The sequence below is a fragment of the Sinohyriopsis cumingii genome, chromosome 12 (genome assembly GCF_028554795.1).
Source record: "Sinohyriopsis cumingii isolate HCF-2022 chromosome 12, ASM2855479v2, whole genome shotgun sequence".
Classification (NCBI taxonomy): Eukaryota; Metazoa; Mollusca; class Bivalvia; order Unionida; family Unionidae; genus Sinohyriopsis; species Sinohyriopsis cumingii.
The window spans coordinates 57,929,212-57,945,451 of record NC_142972.1 but is presented as its reverse complement, the minus strand read 5'-3'; the positions used below and the strand labels follow the sequence as shown (position 1 = coordinate 57,945,451).

Below are 16,240 nucleotides of genomic sequence, written 5' to 3'. Positions count from 1 at the left end.
AATAAATTTGAGATATGTGCTTAACAGCAAAATGCAAGTGCAGCTGGCTCAAAAAAATCTGAATTGGCCAAAATTTCTTTAAATACTGTTCACTGCAAAGGTAAATATTAAATGAGTTCTCTAGTTTTAATACCTTTGTCCATATATGATGGCACATCAATATCATTTGTCAACTAGTGAAATACTTTGATGCCAGAAACCTTTCTTTCAGTGTTAGGCGAATTCGGTTAAGTTTCATTTTAAGAAATAAAGCTGTGTAAATGTTTTTTAAATTTTTAGTAGTGCCCATCCTATTTGATGGTGGAAAAGCATGATTTTTAGAAGTGTCAAAGGCCTTCAAGCTAGGATGACTGCTGTCAAATTTGGTTAAATTCAGTTAAGCAATATCTGCGGATAGTAGCAGCAGCAATATTTTATGTTGAAATGGCATGATTTATAAAATCTTGCAAGAACTTCATGCCAGGATACTGTCTCTGATTTGGTAAAATTCTGTTGAGCAATTTTTAAAAAGTCATTAAACGAACTTTAGTTGTAGTAACAGTTGCCATATTTAGTGGAAAATTTGTAATCTTATTATGCCAGAATGTTTTTTGTCAAATTTAAATTGAGGGAGATTTTTCTTAGGTTTTTCTATTGTTAGTAATTACCACAGATCAGAATTATTTTAATGCTTTCTGTCAAATTTGATCAAATTCTGTTAAGTGGTTTTTGAGAAGAAGTAAAATACAACAGAATGGATGCAGCATAAACAATTATGGATGCCTGATAAAATAAGCTCATTTGGCTCTAGGCCAGGCATGATAAAAACTTCACCTAAGCAAGTAAAATGTGAAATGTAGGTCGCAGTGACCTTTTGTTGTAAGGATGTGATACTAATAGAGAAGCATAGTCATCTAGTTTGACAATTCTAGCATGAACAGATCTTTTTAAAAAATCTTAAAACATAAAACCGAACCCACATCAATGAAGCATGAATATAGGTCACATGGACCTACTTTTGAGGTGAGAGTGTAGTTCTCATCCAGATGCATTCCTCACCAGTTTTCATGATTTCAGGTTAAACAGTATATATACAGTGTGCAGAAAACCTAAGCTAAGTGCAAAAACTTAACAAATGTACAGCTATTGTAAATCAATATACAAAAAGTTAGATCCCTGATCAGGGGTTAGCAACTATGAAACCCACTCCAAGTAACTACCCTGGACCTAGGAAGAAAGATGGGTTTTGATGCAGTGAAGTTGTACATGCTTGTATGTGTTGATATTGATACCAACGGTATTAAAAAAGACCTCCTCTAGTTCAACAAAGTGAGCTTAAACTTCTAACAATTAAACTCAACTAAAAATTCTGATGTCTGATTGGCTAACATCAAATGACTGACCAATCGGACATCAGAGTTAAATCATCAGATGAGATGGAGTTTGAGTGTTGAAAACTGATTTTAATCTTGGGGCCTGATCCTGAAAGTTGGATACTTTGAGATTACTTTGCTTAAGTTGTAAAAAAAATGTACAATAATCAAACTACATATGATATTGGTATATCATGATTGTGTACCTATAGCTGTATCACAATTTTACTTCAGTCACTCCAAAGAAATCAGGGTCAGCAGTATGCTTTCTTTTCAGATTTCTTCATCCAATGCTGTTGATTGTTTATGTCCTGAAAACAGCTTTTTTATATAAAAGTTCTTCTAGTTTTTGGACCTTTATCGGATGCCACATCAGCACTATTTGTCCCATACTGAAAAGTCCCTTTGCCATTCTGTCAAAATTAGTCCAACACTGAAAAGTCCCTTTTCCATGATGCTTTCTGTCAAAATTAGTCTAATACTGAAAATTCCCTATGCCAGGATGCTTTCTGTCAAACTTTGTCAAACATTGAAAAGTACTTACGCCAGGGTGCTTTCCATCAAAATTAGCCCAATACTGAAAAGTCACACATGAAAATACAAAGGTGTGCCATGATTTTGTGTGATGCTTGTGTGTGTGTGTGTGTGTGTGTGTGTGCATGCATGTGTGTGCCATATTTTCCACATTTTTTCAATTCCATTATTTTCACCTGTGAAAAACCTTATATTTTCACATAATAATACAAGATTTGCCAGGCAATGCAATGCCTATGTGTGTGTGTGTGCAATAGAAGTGACTTTAAAAGCTTCAGCAATAAGTGGAAACTAAACAACATCTCAGGAATGGAAGAATATTTTGCCAAAGATATTGATTAGCCACAATTTGCTTCTTGACAAAGTTATGTCCCTTTGACTATCTCGACAACAATGTGAAAAGCCAGGTGTGTTGCACTGCTCAAATCGGATTTGCTCTTATTACCACAAGGTACAAGAGATTACAAAATGTCAAAAATGTATTTTACTGCAACTGATTAATTCATTCCAAAATCAACATTTTACTCAATTCGCTCTGATATCTATGCTGATCAATGTGACTGATCCTGAGGCCAAATTATGAAAAGATACACCCTCCCCATTGTGTATGTGGTGTGCTCAAGAGTGAGCTTATCTCTGATGCTTTGATTCAGAAGTAAGTTTATTACATAACAAAAAGAAAATTTTCTCTTCCTGCATAAATACTGGATATATTTCATCATGTGGTAAAAATACTGACATATATAGAGCTTTGTCACTCAAAGTATTCAGATTTTTTGTACCATACAATGAAATATATCAGGTATTAACAAAGGAATAGAAAATATCCTCTATTTATATGGCATCTTTGTAAACTATAATAGATAAAAATGTCACAAAAGATTCTATGCATTACAACAACTCTATATATATATATATATATATATATATATATATATTGCCATTAACAATAATTTCACCTACATGTTTTTTTTCTTCTATTTATGTTATCCTGAGAAGAGTTCATAAAACAGACAAAAGATTTTTATATTTCGTACACTTCCGTTTAATAGAACTCAATAAAACAGCAATTCATTTCTTAATAATTTTTACAAAAGCCTTCAAGATCATATTCAAGCTTTTGCATCATTTGATGCTAGAGTAAATGCAAATACACCTTTATTTCTATTTATGCCATCCTTTTAAAAGTATTTTTGCAGCAAAACTGTATAAATAACAAAACTGAAAAACCTATACAAGTTTTGTGAATATACTACCAAGTTTTTCTTGAAACAGAAACCTTCTATTCATTATATAAGATTTCTATTCCTAATGGCAAGCAGCAGGGGGTCAAATTTACACAAATTAATTTCATGTTTTTAAGCAAGAGACTCATAATTACATCTTCAGAACTTTCATTACAAAGCTGATGGGTCCAAATGAACTTTATTACACAAGAAAAATTTATGTGTCTGTTTCATCAGAACAATATAGATGGCTTTGTACTCATTATTTTACAGATATTGTACTGTCTGTAAAACTTATCAAACACAATGTCACACTTCAAGTTCCATATAACGATATTTTTCTAGCAGAAAATAAGATTATTAATCTTCATCATCTGGCGGTATCCCAAGTTCTTCATCTGTCCATTTTGATGGATCTGGCCACTGGTCTCGGAAATGACCCTAAAATAAAAGTAAAAACAACTGCATATAGATTACACAAGAATGGAATTTGTAGATAAAGTACATAAACAATCTAACCCGAAAATGTCTATCACTATGTATGTACATATGTATGTATGTACTGGGTTTAATTGCAAAACAGCACAATCTTAGCTACAAAGTGCCACTAAAATGTAACATTCCAAAAATATAAATGTAATGATAGCAAAATAATGTAGAAAGATAAAACCCTTTCCAAATAAATGTAAGCATGACTATATGGTCCCACAAGATAAAAGATACAAGGAAAAATATATTACAATTCTAGAAAAATTGTGCATACAAATTTTCATTAAATAGAACAGATACCATTTATACTAGCTTATAAGTTGAGTCAAACTGCAAACAATAAAGAGCCTGATTTGCAACAGCATTATGCATCTGCAGACCAGGGTCAATGTCATTTGTTCTACTGGTTAATCCTAACAAACTACACAGACCCTGATCTACCAGTAAAAAATGCAATAGAAGATCTGGGTCTGTGCAGTTTGCAGTTGGACTTGACTTACATGTAAGTACATATGGTGATGTTTAAGTTCCATCTTCAAAATACTTTTATGTTGAATTTTGGTTATGCCACAACTCTTTCTAAAAATATATTTCACACCTTCCAATTGTCACACATGACATAATTGATAAGACTTTCCTGAAATATTTCTGAACTACATATAATATATGTCAACATAAAAAAATTGAGTAAAATGCAGGCTGTATTTGGAGGCAGATGTTTTTAATTTATTTTTGTAGATATCAATTTACATGGTTTTGTGAAGAAGTAAAAACATACAGTGTGGGGAATACTAATTTTAATAAAATGTTCTAACTGTTACTACTGCATTGCATATGTCTTCTGGGACAAATGTCCTGTTGTAAAAACTCACAATTTTATCCTCCCATTAGAAGGAGCAGTCTTGAAATCTAGAACAGTGAGAACCCACAACCAGTCTGACTACCATGTCATCAGCTCATGTGAGATAAACTTCTTTCTGACTTAGACATAGACTACTTTTGTGACATTAAAGCAAGGTGGAAGAAGGAAATTCTGCAAAAGCAACAGTTAAGTATTAGAGTACTAAAAATAAGACCCCCACCCCAGTATCTTTTAATAGCAGCATTAAATCACTTGACACTATTGCCTTTCTGAATTTACCTTGCTGAAGGCCTCACAAGCTGGTCAAACTGGTATAAAAAATATAGACATCCCAACTATAGGGTTGTCCACCCCTGTAAGTTGGCAGCAGACTGTGACTCTTATTTTGTTTATAACTATGGGGGCCATAGAAATATTGTCTTCGCTCTGGTGCACCAAAGACTGAATGAGAAGAAAGTAGTGTGACTGTCATACAAAACATTACTCTTATCCTCATCAAAATTATATGGTATGTGGATGTCCAGTGCCCTCAGGTGGACAAAAGCTCTGGAAGCAGAGGCTAGCGTGAATAGCAAAGCCAAAACTTGAAAAACTTTCCTGGTCCAGGCAAAACCTGGGGTATTTCTTATGAGTCACTGTGCCTTATGGTGTTCCTGACTGAGGCTGTAGTATCTAGTTTGAATGATTCCTCCCGAAGAAATACCTTTAAGACAGAAAGGTCAATCAGAAGCTGAAATTTTATGCATTTTGGGTGGATCAGGAAAATCTAGAAACCTTATGCCTGTGGCTGGTGGTTTTCCACCCACTCTATATGGTCTTTCTGCAGAAAGGTGTCACCTCTTCCCGCAACAAAACCAGTTTTAAAGTGAAAAAGAAGAGGGACCATGCAAGAGGAAGATGTTCAAGGAAACAAAGCCAGTATCCTTCCTTTAGAACAGATAGAACCCAACAAATCTTATTCAGAACCAAACCGACCAAACCTTGGAACTGTGGGCTAAAACCAATCACCCATGGGGATCCCAGGAAGAGGATGTACAGCAAGAAAAGGTCAGAGTCCCTAGAGCATCCCTCCTTAGGTTAGGGGAATGAGCGTACCGACTTTCTCTCATGACCCTTCCAGATGCCTCATCTGATTCAAGAAGGACAGATTTGAATTAGCATTGCTTCCTGGACTGTAGAGGCTGCATCCCTTTAAAGAATGCTGAGAAAGATCCATAAGGGCAATCAGGATGAGCATTCCTCCAGGCCAGTTTTAATAGGTCAGTTATCACTGTGAGGGACAAGTATTGTTGGTCCATCAGATCCTGAGATGCAGCAAAGGGACTGAGATCTCCAAAGGTATCTCTGCCTCCAAGAGAACAGCCCTACAAAGGTTCTTTGATCCAGTAAGACCAATGATGTGTCCAGAGCAAAATCTCTGCGGAGGAGCGCTTCTGCCAATAGTGCCATGGATGTGGACACAGGCATACCTTGACATTTTGGCAACTGCCTCCAGCAAGCACTATACCACAACTGGAGACAAATATTCGTTCTTTAGAAGTTTAAAGGAGGTTGCCATGAAAAGATCAACATGTTAGACTATGGTGATGAGTGTACAAGCCTTGAGCTCCAGAGCTTCCAAGTCTTGAATGGAAGGTGAGTCCAGATACCCATCAAAATCCCCACTTAGGCTGGAGGGGGGAGTATATGGGACCAAGCAGAGTAGCAAACCCTGTATTTTAACAATGAACCAATCACAGCACAGAGTGGGGTACAGACCACACCTTATGTTGCCTGGTTAATTCCATTTAATTTGATATTTGTTTACTTAGAGACACACCTGCAACTTTAAGTCCCTCAAGAGAACTTCATTTGTTAGTATGTTCAACGCAGGTTTAAAACTTCTCACCTTAAGACTTAAAATCAATAGATTTCTTTCTTACCCTGAGTGCAAGACATCCAATGCTTGGCCTAGAACTCACTCTGGAACAGAAGTCATATTACGGAAAACCAATTTTCTTAAAGTCACAATTTCATTGATTTGTACCTTTTGAACCCAAAATTAAAATGCCTCTCTCATATTTTAAATGCAAGGCTGAAGTCTTTTCCATAAACTTTGGCAGAGGTATAAGGTCTAGACCTAATGTTATTATGTAAACAATACTTTTCATCTTGTAGTCTAAATTTTTCATCCCCAAAATCAGATGGAATCTTTCTTACTCAAAATGTCAGCCATCACAAACATTTTTGAAGGTACATGGTCAAGAACTGAAATGTTGATGCAGAAACCATTTTTGATCTGACCTTCAACATTTTGACATAAAAGAAATTTTTGGTGTCTTCAATAACCCAAGTGCAATCCATCAACAGTGTGCTCCAAGCTGATGGTCAATAAATCAAGATACAGTGCAGACTTTTTCTTCTTATAGGCATTGTGACCTTGACCTTTGACCCCAAAATCAAACCTTAGGGTATCTGGTATTATACTAAAGTTATTATATGGAAACATTCTTCCACCTTTCAGCTCCTGTTACATTCACTCTTGACCTTTTGAGCAAGAAATCAATAGGTTTCTTCTTTGCCCCACATACAAACTACTTACAAAATCAGAAACAGTAGGTGATGAAGAACTAATTGCAACAAAACAGGAAATGCTGCCTTTAATGTCATTTTTCTGCACATGATAGGTTATACATGGAGGCCAATATATTTGGTAGAGGAAGAACCCATGACCCAAGGGAAAGCAACTGGCAAGTTTATTTAATGTGCATGTTGATCAAGTCAAGATGCAAACTCACATGTGTCATGTCTGAGTGACCTGTAAAGGCAAGTGCCTCTGACCAGTCAGCCATACAGGGCACTAAAACAGGGAACATCATATTATGATATGCTATGTGTTACAGCGGGCATGTAAAAACAATGTTAATTCTACAGCCAGAAAGAAGTCTCAGCTACAGGGATTTTTTTTTACCATTTTCAAAACAAAGCCAAAGGTTCAAGGAACTGATGGAGGGAGGGGTTTACATATAAAATGGTCAAATAGGGAAATTTAGTAGTAGTAGTAGTAGTAGTAATTTATGGGAACATACAATTAGTTCACAAAACTTTACAATGACGCAGAAAGGAACCCATGAAAAATTTTCTCACTACAAAGCTGAATACAAATTTTAGGTCCAACACTGCAGCCATAAATCCACTAAACTATGATACAGGAAGCTGATATTGAAATTCCTTTCAAGTTATATCAGTATGGAGCTGTCTATACATTTTTTTCAGAATGTGATAATAATAATAATAATAATAATAATAATAATAATAAATAATAATAATAATAATAAAGGGAATTTTTGTGTAGCAGCAACATTGGGTGGGTCCAATAATCACACAACACAACTCTGCTAAAACAAATGATAATGCAAACTGAATGCTAAAAATTCAAAGTCATGGTGTCATCTTCATAAATTGCATACCAAGAGAATTACTGCACAGAAAGGAAAGCTGGTGAGTCAAATAATACGAGATTGTAACACCACAAAACATTATACTGCATGATGATCATGCACATGACTTGAACAAGATGATTAAAATGCAACCAGAAAAACTGTTTTGGCAGAGAAGTCATCTGTTTGTTGCAAATGTCTTATCTCCATTTTGTCCACCAATCTGGAGATGTCCCCCTGTCAAACATAGCTTTCAATCATACCCTCTAACTGCCTGCAAGCTTCTTACATATCCAGTTTCTGATGGACTTTATTTGGGTTTTAATTCATCTGTGAACATTACATCGGGTCCTAGTATGCAGCACATTCAAAGCTGGAATTTGTGTGGTATACCAAGGCCCCCTTAATTTAGTCATCTGAAATGGGTCCCACTGAAAACTGGCAAACTAAGACTCTCTTACTGGTCATCTGAAATGGGTCATATTGAAAGCTGGTAACCCATATGGCACACTCAGACCCCACTTATTGGTCATATTGAAAGATGGGACCCATATGGCACACTCAGACCCCACTTATTGGTCATCTGAAATGGGTCATATTGAAAGATGGGACCCGTATAGCACACTAAGACCTCCTTATTGGTCATCTGAAATGAGTCATATTGAAACCTGGTAACCCTTATGGCACACTAAGACCACTTATTGGTCATCTGAAATAGGTCATATTGAAAGCTGGTAACCCTTATTTCACACTAAGACCCCCTTATTGGTCATCTGAAATGGGTCATATTGAAACCTGGTAACCCTTATGGCACACTAAGACCACTTATTGGTCATCTGAAATAGGTCATATTGAAAGCTGGTAACCCTTATTTCACACTAAGACCCCCTTATTGGTCATCTGAAATGGGTCATATTGAAATCTGGTAACCCTTATGGCACCCTAATTCCACTTATTGGTCATCTGAAATAGGTCATATTGAAACCTGGTAACCCTTATGGCACACTAAGACTCCCTTATTGGTCATCTGAAATGGATCATATTGAAAGATGGGACTCGTATGGCACAATAAGACCACCTTATTGTCATCTGAAATGGGTCACTTTGAAAGCTATGCTGATTAACATAATGCCTTGATCCATTACGTAATCATCCATTGCCTTGCATGGGTTGTTACATGTAGCCAAGAGACTTTATGCCATGTGGCAAAGAGACTTGATGAGAGAGAATTAATGACAGAAGATAACCAACTAACATGACATTTTCCACCACTGATGTTTATTTTTTTGTTGTCGTTGCGGGGTGTAATGCCATTTTTCAGCACACGATAGGCTATGTATGGCGGCCAGTATTAATGGTGGAGGAAGAACCCGGGAAAACCCCGTGAAGAACCACCGACCCACCAGAAGCTACTGGCAAGCTTTCTCACATACCCACATTGGTCGAATCCTAGACTCGAACCCACGCAGACAGAGGTGAGATGGCAGTGATCCATAACGGAAAGCGCATTAGACCACTCGGCCTCTTGGGGCCACCCAATGATGTTTAAATAACTGAACAATTTCTATAATGAAAACATATCCACCTCTGATCACCAAGTAGCAAAAATACAGTATGAACCTTTTTGCAAGAGCAATCATATTATATATTCATAACATGCATTCAACTTTAATCAGTATAAACCCAAATCAGCCATCCATCACATAAACATGGTGCTCTACAGTTTCATATTTTGCATAGGGTTAGAATTTTAAAGAAAAAGAATTTCCCCCGCTTTCCTCAAAAGCTATACTGGCTATTTAAAAAAAGACATATCTTAGGTATAGTTCAAAGAACCTATAATTCCCTTTATTTTGGTGTATGATTGATGGGTGTTGTTATTGTTGTTATTATTGTGGCGTTTAATGCCATTTTTCAGCACACGATAGGCTATGCATGGCGGCCGGTATTAATGGTGGAGGAAGAACCCAGAAAACCCTGAGAAGAACCACTGACCAACGAGAAGCTACTGGCAAGCTTTCTCACATACCCACATTGGCCAAACCCTACACTAAAACCCACACAGACAGAGGTGAGATAGCAGTGATCCGTAACGGAGAGCGCTTTAGACCACTCAGCCACTCGGGCCCCTGATTGATGGGTGTAATACAGGTTATAGAGTACACAGCTTGGCTTTACTCCAGATGTGCACCTTTCAAAAAAGTGCTAGCTCCATATGGTCATTTTCACTTCCTGAACTTCAGAGGTAAATTGCATAAAAAAGAGCTGATAACTTTCTTCACATTTTATATATTTGCTAATTCACTCATTGCACTTTCAGAAGCTGGTATTGTCAAGTCTGGCATAATTCAATTTCCCTATTTTAACAGCTGCTATGGATAGTGTACTTTAGACTAATTCAGGCTGATTTTTTTAGCACAAGGGAGCAGTCATTTTAGTTAGCAGTGTGCTTAGATCATGTACAATTTCCAAAAGTACAATATCCAAAGAAATGTCAGCCACATTACATTAAGGTAGCATAGAGGTATGCCAACATTCTCTCCACTGTGCATGTTTTTAATGCCAACAACTTCACCTTACATACATCACTCTCTCAAAAGTACATAATAACTGATCCCCCCAATGCACCAACAGTATAAACTCAAATCAGCCATCCAGCACATAATGCAGCAACAGATCTCTTCTATGATGTACGACTGGAACTGCATATATATGCCACCACATTGTGTAATGGCAGATTTCTCTTTACCATATGTAGCTGAGCATATACAGTGGTCTCCCTCATGAACAACCCCCTGACCAGCACCACCCACTCTTTACAGCCAGAATCCCTTGGCACTGATGCGTTTGTGTTCAAAAGTAACCCCAAGAAAGGCCACCCCGCTAACAAGACCGTCTGCCACTATATGTAAAATAGACCCTTCACAAGCGGCCTTATTTTATTAATAATTTATCCAGAACCAATGTTTAATTATGGTGAGGTAAGTAACCCGATTACTGAAAGAAGTGTTGCTAAAGTACATGTACCAATAAGGTTAATATTATAACGTGAACGTCGACGTTTGCAGGAAATGGGGTCAGCAGTGTTTTGATAGAGCTTTGGGCTTCACACAGCTGATTTTTTTAATGGACGATTATGAACAGATGTTTTTAATTGTCAAGAACATAACATGGTCAGATAGAAATGTGGTCAGCAGTGTTTTGATAAGAGCTTTGGGCTTCACACAGCTGATTTGTTTTTTAAATTGACGATTACGATTGACATAATTGTCAAGATCATAACATGGTCAGATAGGCTAAAAATATATTTTGTGGATTAACACACACACAGAAACAATTAACATTAAACAAAACAGGGTACCAGACACAGACCAAAAAATCACGTGACATTTTATGCAGTATTGTGCGATTAGCCACATATGAATAAATCATTAAAAAACTTTAACATGTCATCATGTAAGCAAAGAAATAATACTTTAGAAGAAAAATAAAAGTCATCTGACTTGATGACAATGGAGAGAGTTCACATGCTGAAAATGTATGTTGGGAAGACTCAAATAAACAACAGCGTAAAAATTAAGGAGAACATTCTGTAGCAGTGGGAAAGTAGAGTAAATGGAAAGAGAATTATTTTAAATATGAAACAGCAAATGTTCCAAGACTCAAATAATGTTTCTGGATGGTTTTGTAATGCACATGCCAACAATACCTAACTCACATTTCATGCCTAAGAATACGAACTATTAATTTACGTTACCTTTAAATATATCTGTTTATAAGAATAGAACATTTTAATAATTAATGCTACTTTTAAATGACAATAATAACTGCTTCAAGTTTTATGTAGCTTTCCTACTATATACACATATGCATACACATCTCACAAATACAGTCCCCCTCTGGAAAGGCCACCCATCTTATAAGGCCATTTTCTCAGTGCAGAAGGGGTGGCCATATATGAGGGGGTCCACTGTATTGTAAAAAAGGAAATATCGGAAGCAATTCCCATATTGAACATAATGCCTTTGCATGGCTTAATAAACTCACACCCCTCTTTCTGATCAAAACTCAGATATGTATCTACCCTGGAATGCCTAACGTGAAGGAAGCAGCCGGTAAAACCAGTTTCGAATATCAGAGTTTCTTGGAACTTGCCACTAAACATGTCTTGTGTCACTTTACCACTGAACATCAAGGGTTCAAGTGGTCTTTAAATCAATCAGATATATGCTTTATTTAGCTTATGGGGGCGCTCTATATATATTAAGAACTTCTGAGAGAGTGGTGGGTGCAAGGTTAAGTTGTTTAAATTTGCAAGATGGACAATGGAGAATGTTGGTATACCTCTAATGTTACTTTCATGTACTGTGGCTGAAATTTCTTTTGATATTGTACTTGTGGTAACTGTACATGATCTAAGAACACAGCTAACTAAAGTAACTACACCTTCTGCTCAAAAGATCAAAGTACACAACATTTAGCGGTTACTGAAATAGGGAAAAGGAATTTTGCCAGACTAGACAACACCAGCTACTGAAAGTGCAATGAATGAATTACCACATACATAAGATTGACAAAAATGGATCACTCTTTTATATGATTTACATCTGAAGTCCAGGAAGTGAAAATGACCAAGTGGAGCTTAGTTTTTTTAAAGGTGATGTAAGGCCAAGCTGTTTACTCTGTAACCTATATTACACCCATTAATCATAAACCAAAACTAAAATGAATTAAAAATTCTTTTAACAATAGCTAAGATATACAAGGTCATTTTGAAACAGCCAATATAACCAGACAGGAAAATTTGGAAAATTTATTTTCTTTATGAATCTAACCCTAATGCAAAGTACAAGACTGTAGAGCCCCACCTTAAACATATTTGGTGAGTCACTGCACCTCCAACATAGTGAGCTTTTGACATAATGGTAGATAACCGTTTTGGAATCATGTAGATACGTATGACTGAGGGAGTGTTTATAGTATCATCAACATGTACTAATTATGACAAGGTTAAGCCTCTCAAATTTACCCAAGTAATAATTTCTATATTGCATGGGGAAGAAAAACCAATTGTCTGACAGCGCTGGACAAGTAAAATTTTATGTAACTTGGCTACCATAGTATGTTACTTAACCACAATTTATTGTTGTTGTAGGGTTTAATGCCATTCTTCAGCACACAATAGGCTATCCATGGCGGCTGGTATTAATTGTGGAGCAAGAACCCGGGAAATCCCCGGAAAGAACCACCGACCCCCGAGATGCCACTGGCAAGCTTTCTCACATACCCACATTGGCCGAATCTGAGACTCGAACCCACGCAGACAGAGTTGAGATGGCAGTGATCTAACCACAATTTAAACAATATGAAGAAAAAAAATACTGTTTTGTGTAATCCTGAATACAAGTAAGGAGATCATTTTTGGATTTTTGCAGCACTGATCTAATACAGTAAGTGGAATGCTGAAAATATGGCACAAGGTACTTTTAGGCTAATCAAATGGTCACATTAGGCATAAGTGAATAATAAATTATCTTTATGCTCACTAGAAAAAGCTCTGGTTCACGCCAGAATCTGTACATGATCCAATACCACATGAAGAAAAATAGGGCATCTGCTGCGAACTTGTGAGGTTTGGAGTCAGGACTTTTTACTGTTCTATACTGCCACCTGAAAAAAGCAAATGGAAGCTTAATTATGTAAATAATCTTTAAACCAGAAACTGAAATTTCACTGTAAACGTCAAAGTATGGCAAGCCCTCGCATCAATTCTGATGTGTGTCATTTGGTTGAGGCCAAAAATTCAACATTTAAATCAAAATCTAAGTGTATAGAGTTTTTTCTTTAGGCAAGAAAAGTTATGAATTGTATAAATATAAAGACAGAATAGCTTGCCTGATTTGGCTCAGACATTTGAACACAGTGTACTTAGATTGGAGCAAACACTTCAAATACAATTCTGGAGTAATGCAAAACTCTCACTAACTGGCCAATTTATATGACTATTATTCACCATTTTGTGTTAATACACAAAGTCAAGCAGTCATCAATGTACAGTCAACAGAGTATGAGACAGTTTGAAACAAAAAGCCTAAAGCAAAGGAACTGTGGCACAAAATATAGGTAACAATGACCTACATTTGACATACTGATGTAATACAGTAGAAGCTGTCTTGTTTGACATACTGATGTAATACAGTAGAAGCTGTCTTGTAAGACCACCCCTTCTGCCAAATAATATGGTCTCTCAAGACAGGTGGTCTCTCATGACAGGTTATAACACTATATAACCACCAAATCTGTGCAAGAGAACCTGGTCTTTCAAGACAGGTTGTCTTTCATATCAGTGGTCTCACAAGACAGGTTTTACTGTAACTACTTTGAGAACCTATATGTACATTGGCAATTGCTTTCTCTTTCTCTCTGAAACACAGAAGATCCCTTATTTGACTCTATATGTGCTTCCTCACTTTCTTCTGTAGTTGGGTTTCTTTGTTTAAATTGTAAATAGTTTCTAAAGATAGCCTGTTAAGTGATATTGATCAAATGAGGTTAGTATTAGCCTAATGGCACCAGGAACTTGAGAAAATGATCTGAAGGGAACTTTTGAGGGGCTTCAGGCATACCAGTTATGCCTTTTGTAACTGTAGGTGAAAGTGTTAAATGTCATTGTCAGAAATATACATGGGGGAGAGAGAAATGAAATGCAAATTTAAAAGACTGTCAGAATGTTTCCATTACAAATGTGTATTACAAAAATTTGGTACACTTTTTGGAGTGTAATGCATTTCTGTGGTTACATTTGAACTTTAAAGTTGCAAATGACATGTGACATCGAGAAGCACTGGTAGACTTATTTAATTTATCATTTTCAAGGAAGTAAAATTTAAACTATTTTGAAAAAAAGAAAACCAATTATGGCATTTATTGTGAACATCAATCTATTCTGAATATTGGCATTATAAAGAACAATCAATTTGTACCATTATCACTTTAAAATAAATAAATAAAATAATCAATCATTAATATTTCATGAGAACTCAGTGCCAGTTCCTTCTCGCACTCTGATTTCACAATTTATTACTACTTCATAGCCTATATAATACTGATGAAAACTGGTCAGAAGTATTATGAAAACATAAAAAAATGTTGACATCCAAATTTCATGTTGCAACATACACAATTTACAAGACATAAATGCAGATTTATTGCAATAATGAATTAGTGGAAAACCTGTACAGTATGAAAAAGTGAATGAAAAATTGTCAAGAATTTTATACATATGACTGACATCCTTTATAGAACTGTGGAAGTATTCAATGTAAGTTATTTTTTTTTTGTTTATTTTTTGGTCATTAATTTTAAAGATATAAAAATTGACCCAAACTATATTATCATAATTAAAGTATAACATGGCAACTGTTGTTTACTAAAGTGTGATTTCAGATCAGCATATATATTACAAGAAGATGTAATGAGTATGCACTGTGTAAGGTATAATTTCAACTTCTGTATGACTTGTCATGCAAAAATAACTGGGGGAGGGGCACTTAAAAAGGCTTAAGAAGTACCCAAAACAATGACAATGTGAATTTATTATTAAAGTTGAATGTTCACAAAACATTTATATATTATCATATTTAAGAAATATGCAAATTTCAACTTTAAATAACTCAAGGTCAAGATTTTACAAAAAATGACCAAGACCACTACTAAAAACGGTGGACGTAGCATGTCTGAATGCTTCCTGTTAATTTATCTGAAAAGATATAACGAAGATAAGTTCATTTTTTTCCCCAGATCATTCCCTGTTCTAAATGGCATGGACCAAGTCTTGTGCACTTTTTATACCTTGATGCCTTTTGTTTTTAAAACCAGTAGGGAATGCAAACAAATGGAAGAGTGTACAAGTACTGTAGCAGCTGAAGTACAGTTTCCCTTGTATTCATCTGAAGTTACATTGTTAAAATATACAATGAGAAGATGATGAACCTCAATAAGTATAGACGAAAACTGGGAGACGTCAGGAGAAATACAATCTTTTAATTTAATAGTACGATTTCATTGACATACCCGCCACTGTGACGAACACTATTTAAATGAGGTAATCGCTGTGATCTCATTAGCGAAGCTAGAGGTTTTAACCTAGATATGACAAACATTTTGTCCGACACCCTCCCCAACGACTTTCTTCAATGTCGAATACCAAAAAGATGTAATTTGGATAACCTTTATATTTTCTCCATAAGATATCTACGACTGGATCAAGCATAATTTAAAGCAAACACACACAGCGAAAAACTATCCAATTTGATAACCAGTCTATGCAACATTTTCTGAATCACCCCTTTATTTTTA

The 16,240-nt window shown here is 35.9% G+C and overlaps 1 protein-coding gene across 1 annotated transcript; it reads right to left on the bottom strand.

Annotated features, from left to right (window-relative positions):
* Positions 1–2,907: 2,907 nt before the first annotated feature.
* Positions 2,908–16,116, bottom strand: LOC149786534 (NADH dehydrogenase [ubiquinone] 1 beta subcomplex subunit 2, mitochondrial-like). Its single transcript, XM_089977039.1, has 3 exons — positions 15,956–16,116; positions 13,429–13,552; positions 2,908–3,553 (listed from the first exon to the last, which is right to left on the bottom strand). Exons 1-3 carry the CDS (start codon positions 16,042–16,044, stop codon positions 3,473–3,475), a joined length of 294 nt encoding a protein of 97 aa, XP_089833165.1. The 5' UTR covers positions 16,045–16,116; the 3' UTR covers positions 2,908–3,472.
* Positions 16,117–16,240: the final 124 nt, after the last annotated feature.

What these genes read in the sequence shown, in the direction of transcription:
- LOC149786534 (XM_089977039.1), bottom strand. Translation starts at nt 16,044, where the DNA reads ATGTTTGTCATATCTAGGTTAAAACCTCTAGCTTCGCTAATGAGATCA. An exon ending in AGTGTTCGTCACAGTGGCGG is followed by an intron (nt 13,553 to 15,955) that starts GTATGTCAATGA and finishes TGCTTTTTTCAG; the next exon opens with GTGGCAGTATAGAACAGTAA. An exon ending in GTGAACCAGAGCTTTTTCTA is followed by an intron (nt 3,554 to 13,428) that starts GTGAGCATAAAG and finishes CTTTTATTTTAG; the next exon opens with GGTCATTTCCGAGACCAGTG.